An 11,381-nucleotide genomic window follows, 5' to 3' on the forward strand; every position below is an offset into this window, starting at 1 on the left:
ACCCTGAGAGGGGCAGATACTTTCCAAAGTTCACCCAGCAAGGCAGCGTTGGTCCCCTGGACGCCCACCCACGGGACTGAGGATCCAGCCATGATACTTCCCCTTAACACACATGGGAGAGTGACAACAGGCAGACCCCAGGACTTTAGGAAAAAGCCCCATTACCTTTAGGCTGTCTATCCCACCTTAAGTTTAGCCCCTGATCCAAGGGACTTCCCTGATGACTCAGCAGGTAAAGAATCCACCTGCAATGCAGGAGACTTGGGTTCAATCCCTGGGTCAGGAAGATCCCCTGGAGGAAGAAAGGGCAACCCACTCCAGCATTCTTACCTGGAAAGTCCCATGGACAGAGGCGCCTGGTGGACTCATCCACAGGCTCACAAGAATCGGACACAACTAAGTGCAGAGCGCTGTCCCCAGATGTGGCCCAGAGAAAGGGAGGCAGCCAGGCTGGCTGTTTCTTCAGGTTTTATTACACGATGGGGTTGGACACAGCTGAGAAGCAAGTACCTGGCCCAGGAGCCCGTAAACGCGAGAGGCCCCTCGCTCAGCCCCTGCCGGCCCCAGACTCTGCCCTGGGTGGAGGGAGGACGGTCCCTTTCCCTTGTCATCAGTTCCTGACGGGCCCCGCTGCCCCTGCTGAATCAGTGCCTGCTTCCCTCCTGGCCAGGCCACTCTGTGCCCAGCAGTACAGATGATGGGGATGGGGTGGGCGTGGGGAGCAGCCAAGCTGAAGGCCAAGTCACCTACCCCCTCCTTCCAATATGGCCGACCCCCAGACCTTTCGCCCCCACCAATCCCTGCATTTCTGTGCCGGGCCAGCCTGTATTTTACACCCTCCCTGAGGGCCTTCAGGGCCCTCGCCCCTCTCGGTAACCTCACAAAAACCTTGTGAGCTAGGTAGGGCAGGACGTGACCCAGGTGACACACAGAGAGACTCAGGCTCAAGGAGGTGACGTGACTGGGCTGCGGGGGAGCGTAGTATTTGCCATGCAGCTGGGGGCCCCGGGGGCGGGAACGTGGGTGCCTGGGAGACACAGCTGGACAACACCACACTTCGACCACAGGCAGGCAGCTCTGCCCAGGGGTCCCAGGGCCCACCTCAGGACTTGAGAGGTCCCCGCGGGCCCCCTCCCGGACCCCGGAGGTAGGGGTGAAGGACATCCCCTGGGGTGTAGACAGAGGTGACAGCGGGGAGAGCTCTTCCTCTGCCTCGGGCCGGGGGCCCACCCCGTGGTACAAAAATAAAGCATTTCAGAACGGAACCCCAAGTCCCTGGAGGCGATCTGGGGCCTTACATCCGGGTGCCTCTGGCTTGTAACAGCTAGAAAATAAGAGGGGCAGGGGGACGGGGTGGGGGTGGTCAGAACACCGGGAGGGGGAGGAGGGGGTGGGGCCATTGAGGAGAGGGGAGTGCAGGGCCAGGAGAAGGGCAGAGGGGAGATCGAAATGGGGGGGGGGTTGGGTGGGGGAGACAGGGAGAGAGAGAGAGTTAGGTGAGTCACGAGGTCCTTTCTGTGAGGAAGGAGGAGGGCTGAGGCCCAGAAAAAGTGGATTCAGAGCTGAGGAGGAGGGGATACAGAAAGGGGACCTGGCTTGCCGGTCTGCTGGGAACCCCACGCCCCATCTTGGGCTGGGTGGTGGCCTCCTAGGAGTCCATATTCTGCCAAGACTCTGGCCGGGGGAGTGAAGGCCAAGAGAGGCTGGTCACCAGTGTCTCAGACAAAAGGTCACGGAGAACAGCTGTCCGTCCCCATTTTAGAGGCAACTGCGGCCCAGAGAGGGACAGTGACTTGCCCAAGGTCACAGCAGGTAGATAAGATGGAGTGGGGGCTTGTGGGCTCCTGGCCAGGGCTTCTTCTGCCACAGCCCAATCCTTAGCCAGCTCCTGCTGACTGCTCCTAGGCCACGGGCATCCAAGTGTGGCCTGTCCTTCCCAGCCCCGCAGAAACCAGGGACCCAGTGCCCCGAGGCTGTGATTAGGAGTCCTGGGCGTCAGGTATGAGGTCTGGGCACCTGGCTTCCGTCTCCCTTCCCTCCTTCCCAGTGTGGCTCTGGTGCTGATGGGCGGGTAGGAGAGAATTTCCTTCCCCTCTTGTCTGCTCTCAGAGCCTCATACCCAAGGCCAAGATAGGCTGAGAAACTTGGGTGAGGGGAGAAAAGCAGCCGGAAGTTCGGCTCAAGTTCAAGAAATAAGAGATGAGCACCCTTCTGGCTTCTGCCCCTCCCTCCAGCTCCGCCAGGCTATGAACCAGGCATGGCAGCTCTGGGGGCAGGCGAGGGGCCCAAGAGAGGCCCTCCCTGCAAGCACCACCTCAGGTCTGAGGGGGTGCAGCCAGAAACCTGCAAGGAGGAAACGTGAGGAGGTGGTGAAGCGCTGGAGCAGTGCCTCAGACGTGGCCGGCAGGGGGCGCTGAGGAGGTGCAGCTGCTCCCCTCCCCCCCAGCCCGGGAGGCAGGAGGTGCCAGAAGGGGTGCAGGAGGCGGCAGGCAGGGTGCTCTGGGATGCGGGGCCGGAGCGCCTGGGTGCAGGGCGCAGGAGGCTGGGACCAGGGCAGCCCCGGGATGGAGGTGTGAGCAGGCAGAGAGAAAACCCGGACAGGGGCAGAGAGGGAAGAGGCAGGGTGTAGGTGAGATCCAGGAGGAAGAAGAGGTGGATGAAGATGAGGCAGGACCTCCGGCGGGGAGCGGAGGAGGAGGAGGCGGTGGTGGGAGGGAGAAAAGGTTAGCGGGATCCTGAGATGACTGGGCTGCAAAGAGAAAGTGAGAGAAGGGATGGTTATGCAGGTGAGGCGCCAGGCATGCGGCTGAGCTAACCCTGGTGGGCCCGCCCAACCCCCGGCCGCCCCCGGGATCCCAGGTTCTGCAGCTGGCTCCAGCAGGGAGCGGGCGGGAGGCGCCGGCTTCTACTAGCAATCATTCTCCTCGGGGGTTGGCTGCACCTTTCTCCTGCGTATCTGCCTCCACCTGCACCTCCTGCTCCTGCTGCTGCTCCAGCTGCTCCTCCGCGCTCTGTGAACCAGCCGGCGGACCCAGGGAAGAAAGAGCGCAGAACTGACCGGGGGACCAGGGCCTGCTGGCGGCTGGCCCCGAGGGCCCCCGTCTCAGGGTGAAGGGGAGGGGCAAGAGAAGGAGGACCTTCAGGGGAGGGGAGCGCTACAGCCACAGAAGCTGGGGCATCGTGTCCAGTCCCGGGAAGCCTGGGGAGGGGCCTGGGGGAACCAGCGGGAGGGTGGGGACCTGCTGAGGATGCTGGCGGCTGGGCCCAGCCGCTGTGACAGCGGTGGAAGACGGAAGAGGGTGGGTGTGTGGCTGGGGTATCCTTGAGGGGCGCCCGGGAAGGCCTCATTTTAGAAGGACCAACCCAGAGTACATATGAGGCCAGGGAAGGCCCAGGGCAGACACCAGCCAGATCTGAGATGCCAGCACCAGCTCTGACATCCCAGATCCTGAGCTCTCTCCCAGAGAGGCAGGAGCAGCCGGCTCACCCTGCACCCCTGCAAGGCCACGTCAGCCACTGGCCCCGCTGGTGGTGGGGTGGGTATGGGAAGTCACAGCACAGGAAGGCAGACAAACAGACGGGAAGCAGAGTTCCTAAGTCTTCACCACACAGGGACAGGCTTCTAGAAGGAATGCTCTCCTTTCTTCCCAGCCTGGCTGCTGCCTGCCCCGCCGGTTCCACCCCGAGCTCCTGAGGCTTCTGACCAACTCGGGGTCCAGGGTGATAGGACCGTTGATCAATCCCCTCCCCGCAGCCAGCTGAGGCTGCCTCACAGGCCAGGATGGAAACACAGGGTTGGACCCTGAGGGCTCCAGACCCCTCTGCTGCTGAGTCCTATGTGGGGAGCCTGCAGGATGGGCAGAATGAACAGATTCGGCTTCCCTGCCCCAGCCCTGGTCCCCAGGAACTAAACTGGCCCCTTGGATCCCAGAAGTTCCAAGCTGGTGGTCCACCCCCTCACTTCTCTGAGAATACAACCAAGGTGCACAGAGAGGATGCGACCTGTCCAAAGTCACACAGAGCACTCACACCATGCCCAGACCCCTAGTGTAGTGCATTCCTCCGGTGCCATGCTGCCCCGTGGCCGCCATGTGACCACCATCAAGTAACATCCAAGTCCACTCTGGTCACACCCTGGGGCTAATCTCCTCTCACTGTCCCTGGAGCCTGGGCCTGGGTAACTGGCATGGGCAGACAGGACCATGGGTGGCATGGGATGGATGGCATCAGCTGTGATCAGGGCGTCAGGCGTGTGCAGCAGGAGGGAGAAAGAAGAAGCACAGATGGCCAGGCGGAGGGCAGCAAGGGGAGGGAGGGACGGCAGGGAGGCTGAGGTCGGGCTGAGGGCTCACCTTGGTTTTGCGGCTGGACTCGGAGCTCAGCCCATGTGGGGAGCTGTACAGCTCCTTGGACACCACACACAGGAACTCTGCCTGGTCCTCATTGCCATAGTTGTAGGAGGAGCCGATGTTCACCAGCTGGAGGGATGGGGTGTGGGGAGAAAATGATTGGTCAGGTGGGGTGGTGGGCAGGGGTGGGCAAACATTGGCACTGTCAAGATAATGACTGTGCCCTGACCTTGCTGCTCCATTCAGGCCCATCCACCTGGCTTTCCAGAGGACACCTCTGGCCCAAAGTCAGAGTCCTCTCCACCTCCCCAACCTATGCCTCTGGTCAATTTCCAGGGCCAGCCTCCCCACATGGCTTGGCCGGGCCTGATCCTTAGAGGAAGGCAGTTATTATTGCTGTTTCTCCTCAACTCGGCCTAGTCCCAGATCTAGCAGGCTACTTCCAGAAGCAGGCAGAGATCTATAACAGGCAGACTGTGCTTCTGTGTCCCGGGTGTGGCTGAAGCAGCCCCAGAACCAAGTCACAGGATGGGGTCCACATGACCTGGTGGAGCACCATAGAATATTCTAGGCTCTCAGAAGCAGAGGTAGACCAGATCACCCGTTCCTTAGGCCAGTGGTGCCTGGCATGTTTGCTTGGCTTCTGGGAGCCCATGCAATTGCCAAAGACTCTCACCTAGAGAGAAGAGAAAAGCAGTCCCACTTTTGGTCTGGGATCCCTAAAATAACTACATCTGCAGGCCCCTCCTGGCTGATAAAAGCTCTGCACATGGTGGGTCTCATTCAGCCCCCAGGGACCCTCATCCTGCAGACAGAGGAAAAACCAGCCCCTTTGGCAGATGAGGCCTTGAGGGGTGGTCATGTCCCACAGCCAGAATGAGTGGAACAGGATTTGAATCCAGGACCCTGAGTCCTCTCTGGAATCCTACAGAGTCAAATGCTTCTAATAATTCATAGGATGCTAGCTAGCTTCAATGTTTCGAGGCCTACCCTGGGCTAGAGACTTGATCCATGATCTTTCTAATCTACACAATGTTCTGGCAAAAGAAGCACTACTGGCCCATGTCACAGATTGGGAAACTGAGGTCAAGAGAAAGATGACCTGCTCAAGGTCGCAGAGCACGTCAGTGGTGAAGCCTAGATGTGAATCCAGGCTTCCAGTTCTTGGACTGAGCTTGTTCCTCCCCCAAGGCCTGGCCATCCTGGGGAGCCTGGCCTTCCTCTCCCTTCTTCAACCTCCAGGTGTGAGGGAGTTTGTGTGGATAAAAGGCAGCCCAACCCTTCTGTTCTCTAAGGGCCAATCTGACCTTGGGTTGGCTGCTGGCTCTGATCCTCTGGAAACCTGAGAGAGGTGTGACGTCAACTGGATTATTAGGGCAACCTGTTTATGATAAAAATCTCTCCTGGCTGGTAAACTGCATCAGGACTGGGAGGAAATGCAGGTCATCATGAATACCTCAGGGGAGGCTGCTGCTCTGTGCTTCTGAAGGTGGCCATGCTTGGAACTGGGCATGTCCCTTGTGGGAACCTGGAATCTATGCCTGTGGAGTTGCTACCAGAGGTGTGGCCCCCAGGGGACCTCCACTCTCCTCTACGGATCTTGTCTCCTCTCATCAGAACTGTCGTTTGGGGGGCAGAGACTCACACACTTCAGTGTAAACGCTACCCAGCTCCTGAGAGGCTTTGCCAGAGCTACCTTGAGGCCCGTGGGGCTTCCTTTGTCTCTCCTTCCCAATCAATCTGCTGCCAAGTGTGGCCTTTCTTAATCTTGTTTGTTTGCCTTAAGAAGACTCCTGGGTAGGGGCTGCAGTGGGGAGCCCCAAGGCTGGGGCTGCGGGAAGAGAGGAGCTTGCTTTACCTGGAGGTGTGGCTCCTCCGCGCTCCACCCACCTGCTCAAAGCGCCAGCCATCAGACATGGTGGAGACCATCTGCGTCAGCTCCTCCTCCTGACATTGCAGCACGCGGTATACATGCTTGGGTGGGACCTGCGGGCAGAGGGCTACGTGGAGGGCACCTTGTGGGAGTGCCCAGCATCCCGGGATAGGAGAGCACCTGCTCTTCACCTACCCTCTACCCCTAAGAAGGACAGAAGGAGAGGATGGGGTTGGGGTGGTAAGCCAGAAGTCACGTTCTGAGTAACTGTGATGTGCCAGGCACTCAACATGCATAATTTCACTTAGTCCCTCCAAAAACCCTAGGAAGGTTCATGGAAGCTCTGAGAGGGTTGGTTACTGGCCCAGGTCACCCAGGTAAAGAGTTGCAGAACCAGAATTGGGACACAGGTGATACAAGGGGTAAGGAAAAAGGGCTTAGGAGGCATCCTGGGTCACTAACTGAGGCAGGTCCTCCAGGAGACAGAGCACTCCCTCTTCAAGCTCCTGGGGAGAGAAGGACAGTGGAAGACAGTGCCTCCCTACCCATCTCCCATTCTTCTACCTCTCCCCCAGGGTGGGCAGAGAATCCCATCAGCTCCTCCTACAGACAGGCCACTTAGGCCCAGGGTCCAAGCTCAGACATGCCAGCTCCAGGGGGCCACCTGAGCCCATGAAGTGTATGGTGTACTAATCCCCATTGCCCCTACAGGGCCCCCTGTACCCTCACACTGATTCCATATTGCCTGTAAGGAAGGGAAGGGTGGGTAGTTTTCAGCACCTCTATATGCCACAAAAGGAAATCAGGGTCCAGAGAGTGGCGTGACTGGCCCAAGATCACACAGCAAACAGAGCCAAGGCAAGGACAGAACCTGGTATATGTCTCCCAGTCTGGAGCTTTGCAGGGCGATCTGGGAGCTTGACAACTCCTTACAGGGCAGCTCGGCCTTCCCAAGAAAAGCTAGTTCTGCCTCTTCTGACCTCCCTTCTCTCCCCACTCCCCACCACCCCCTGCTCTGGCCACGGATGCTGCCCCGCTGCCCCCTGACCTGTGTGACGGTGTAATCCTTTTCCTCCATCCGGTCTTTGATGATGCGGATCAGCGGGCCAATGTTGTAGAATTCCGCTTCCTCCAGGACCCCTGACACAGAGCAGCACCCCCATCACTCCCACTGCCCCCATGCCCCGTTCTCACCTTGTCCCCTCCATCCCCACCCCCTGCTCCAGTCACACTAGGGTGATGAGCCTCTCTGAGTTCAGGGCTCAGGCAAGAGGAAACACTTCCTTCTTGGGGACCCACACTCTCTATAGCAGGGCTAAGAGGCTGCCGTTCAACCCCACCATCTCCCTGCTGTGCTAAGCACAGCGACCCGGGACACCTGCCAGTCCCCCAGTCTGGGGCTAACCAGAGGCAGCAGGCCTGTGGGACTGGACCCTAGAAGGCCACAGTGAGAGGGGCCTTGGCTGACCCCGATTACATGCTCCCACTGATGAAGCACATGCTAAGCGGCAGGCAGCACCATGCCAGGCATGTTGCACTCTTTACTGTAGTTCGTTCTCAGCACGAGAAGTAGGTACTTTCATCACCCCCACCGAGCAAACAGGGAAACCAAGGGCCAGGCAAGGCAGTAGCTATGCAACACCTCACACCCGGCACGGGGCAGGGCTGGGGTTCACACTCAAGTTCCTCTGCCCTCCAATCCCACTAAGTGCACAATCTTTGTGCACGTGCATCTGCCTGACCAACCACACTTCACAGTCTGCAGAGCCTGTCCTGTGCTCATCACAAGCCCCAGGGTGTTCTTGTCCCCACGCAGTTAAGGGAACCATCTTAGAGACTGAGTGAGTCCCTCTCAAGTGAAGGGGACAGCCCTCAGCCTTTGGATTCCCCTCAGCTCCTCAGGGCAGGGACACTTCTGGTCCTTTGCACAATTGGCCTCTGGGCTCCTCGGGGACAGGACCCACATCTGATGTCCCTGGCTGTCCCCAGTGCTCACATCCACCTAACACAGAGGAGGCAGTCAGTGAGTGCTACTGCCAGGAATGCCCCCCGTGGAGCCCTACAGATGACAGACAACAAACTCTGTATCACGGGTCCTTGGTGCCAGGCATGGCACTAAGTGACACACTTGTATCCGCTCCTTTTATCTTCACAGCAGCTCAGCAAGGGGGGTGCTATTGTTACCCCATTCCACAGATGCAGGCTTGGAGGCACAAGGTGATAAGTGACTTTCTAGGGTTCACACACTAGTCAGTTTCCTGCCAAAGCCCCTGGCCCCTTGGAGCAGGGCCCTAATCCTGTCTGAAGGTGCTGGGAATGCCAGGGCTTTGACAAACCCAGAACCTGTAAACAGGTGTTAGCTGTGACGCTGGAGTGTTTAGCTCCCTTCCCCATGGGAGCGGCTTTTGGGCCCAGGCCACGCCCATGGTGTCTGCTCCCCCAGGGGCCATCAGGAAAGCTGTGGGGCTCCCAGAGCCGATGCCTAGAGTGGGCTCTGATTCTGAAGCCCTGGTCCTCTGGAGAGTCACCTGGCCTCTAGACCACTGTATCCCACAGGGGTCAGGAGGGAAGGATGTGGCCCGAGTGAGGAGGGAGGGGCTGTGTTAGACCCCTTCAGGGTACAAGCCCCGGGACTTGTGATGCCTGTTTTCTCAGAACACATCCCTAATGGAGATCACTGCCCCACTTTATACACACAGTGGAGACTCAGAAAGGAAAAGTGACAAGTCCAAGCTGGCCTGGCTGGGTCAGCTGACCCAAAGCCACACCCTGTGCTCTAAGAAAAAGTGGGCTTGGCACCCACCTATAGTCCCTACTCCAGGCTGTGGTTCTGCCAAGAAGCCATTCTCCCAGGCACGGCTTCCCTGCCATCTGCTGGGCCAGGAAGTGGCCATCTACAGGGCCTCAGCTACCCAGCCTGGGAGGGACCAAAACGCCCGCTGGGGAGCGGCCTCCCCGCTCCCCTTCCTCCACCCACAACCAGCACTGTGCAGCAGAGGCTGTCAGATCTCAGGAAGAGTCACCCGTTCCACCTCCCTGCTGACTGAGAGCCCTCACCACGCATCTGAGATACCCGATCACTCAAAGAAAGAGGCATACCTCTTCCCATGGCCATTTCTACCCCCACCCGGCTCACCACTGGCTTCCCAGGAAGCCAGGGGAAAGGACATCCCTGCCCCCGGCGGCAGCTGCCGGCCTCACGGGCTTCCTCTCTCTTCTGCCTGTGTTTCGGCCACTTCCCCAGAAGCACCACCCGGTGGAAGCACCCAGTGGAAGCATGGGCCAGTCACCTTGGCCCCAGGCTCAGCCTGGGCAGAGGCTTTGGCATCCAGTCCTGTCTGAGATGAGAAGCAGCAGGAAACATGGAAGAAAACAGAGGTCTCCTCTGGATAGGAGAAATGCCTTTCGACCACCATGGAAGGCCCTGGCAGGCTAGAGAAGACAGGCTTAGGATGCAGGCCCTGGCCAGCCCCCTGGACCAACTTACCCTCCTCGGCCATGTCCTTGTCTAGCACCAGCTTGCCATGCCGGAGGAAGTTGAGGATGGGCCCAAAGTAGGTGGGGTCGCGGTCAATGAGGTAGGCCCCCGTCTCATCCTATGAAGACAAGGGGCACAGGCAGTGAGAAAAGAGTGAGCCCCGCTTCCCTGCTGACCCTGCACATACCCCCACCCTTCAGTCCCAGTAAAGGATAGAGGGAGGGTGGGTGGGGGCACAGTGTTTGCTCCAAAACGGAGTGGTATGATGGAGTAAAAGGGCCTTGGGGTCAGATACAGCTAGGTTCAGATCCTGCCTCTACCTTTTCCTGACTCTGTGACCTCGGGTCAGTGACTTGACCTCTCTGAGCCTTGCTCCTCTCCCCCACAACCGGGGAGAATTGTGAGCAGCCAGTGAAGTTTCAGCGGCACCCAATCCAGTGTAGGGCTCAGGGATCGTCCCTCTTAAAGGTTGTTGCCTGAAGCCAGCCCTACATGGTCTCCACCAGATCCCAGTTATTCTGGGGATGTTTACAAGTTTCCAAAGGAGCTGCTACCTCATTGGATACCCTCCCCCTGCAAGGAGGCTTGAGAGAGTTTCAGTGAAACTCTACAGAGAGAAGACAGAGACATCAGCAGGTAAAGAGACTCACCCAAGGTCACAGCATCAGAAGGTCAGGAAATGGGAGAGAAGGGACCTTAGAGGTCAACGCCAGGCTGGACCCCTGGGGCTACAGACAGGAGGCTGAGCTGGAGCAGGGAAGGATCTGACCCAAGGTCATGCAGGCAGTTTGCAGCAGAACCGAGATGGGAACCCAGAAATGGTGCCCTAGGCCAGCGTTCCTCCCCATGAAGCCCAGCTCAGAAGGAACCTGGGATTTCTCCACCCAGCTCCCTGTACCCCTAGGCCACCCACACCCCAAAGGGGAGGGAGAAGCAGACTCTAACTCCTGTGATGCAGGAGTCCAGTTTGGGGAGGAGAGAAGGCCCTTTGTGTCTGTCCTCCCCACAGCGCCAAAAAAATGGGAGAGACCTTATCCAATAGTCTCCTGGGTGGGGAGCCCAGGGTAGAGCTCAAAAGCTCCAAATGGCCCCAGCCTGGCGTTGTCCTGTTGCCAAGGCAATGGGCACATCGCTCACTCTCTGATCCACTTCCTTCTCCCCTCCTCCGACCAGTTCTTCTTGCCTCCAGCTCTTCGGAGCAACCCCGCGAGCAGGCCTGGCTGAATAGCCAGATTCCAGCGAGCGAGGGATCCCCAGCGGCCGCCCACCCCATGGGCCTTACCCGGTCGGACTGCAGCTCTTCCCCCTGGCATAGGCGGCTGAGGAAGGACTTCTGCTCGCGGCACAGTGTCTGCCTGGTGGTCAGGAACACCGTGCCCCCCACGTTGAGCCGCACCCACTTGCCCCAGCCGCCCGCCCCCGCCGGCGGCGCTGCCTCACCGGCCTCCATCCTCATCGCTCTTCCCAGCGTCTGCATCCTCCGGGCAAGGAGGCTGGAGGTGGGCAGGTACCGAGCGCCGGGCATGCCGGGAGCTGTAGTCCCAGCCGCCGCGGGAGGATGCGGCGGGAGCGAGGATCTTGCCTTTCCCTAGCCCCGCCCTACTTTGTCCTTTCTGGGAGGTCTACAAACGAGGGTCTTTTAAAGACACTCTTGGCCAAAGTGCTCTGTGTTTGGGGAAGG

The 11,381-nt window shown here is 59.1% G+C and overlaps 1 protein-coding gene across 3 annotated transcripts; it reads right to left on the minus strand.

Moving 5' to 3' along the window:
• Positions 1-451: 451 nt before the first annotated feature.
• On the minus strand, positions 452-11,177 carry KCTD17 (potassium channel tetramerization domain containing 17). 3 transcript variants are annotated; one of them, XM_055566182.1, is made up of 9 exons: positions 10,983-11,177; positions 9,710-9,818; positions 7,271-7,362; positions 6,240-6,335; positions 4,353-4,478; positions 2,942-3,011; positions 2,675-2,749; positions 2,253-2,343; positions 452-1,324 (listed from the first exon to the last, which is right to left on the minus strand). In XM_055566182.1, the coding sequence occupies exons 1-9, from the start codon at positions 11,175-11,177 to the stop codon at positions 1,255-1,257; spliced, it is 924 nt and encodes a 307-aa protein (XP_055422157.1). In that variant the 3' UTR covers positions 452-1,254. The 3 variants fall into 3 exon arrangements, with proteins under 3 accessions (XP_055422157.1, XP_055422156.1, XP_055422155.1); XM_055566180.1 differs by lacking the exon at positions 452-1,324 and having other exon boundaries at positions 1,480-2,749; XM_055566181.1 differs by lacking the exons at positions 2,253-2,343; positions 2,675-2,749; positions 2,942-3,011 and having other exon boundaries at positions 10,983-11,169.
• Between the last annotated feature and the right edge of the window lie 204 nt (positions 11,178-11,381).

Source organism: Bubalus kerabau, chromosome 1 (assembly GCF_029407905.1).
Source record: "Bubalus kerabau isolate K-KA32 ecotype Philippines breed swamp buffalo chromosome 1, PCC_UOA_SB_1v2, whole genome shotgun sequence".
NCBI classification, from domain to species: Eukaryota; Metazoa; Chordata; class Mammalia; order Artiodactyla; family Bovidae; genus Bubalus; species Bubalus kerabau.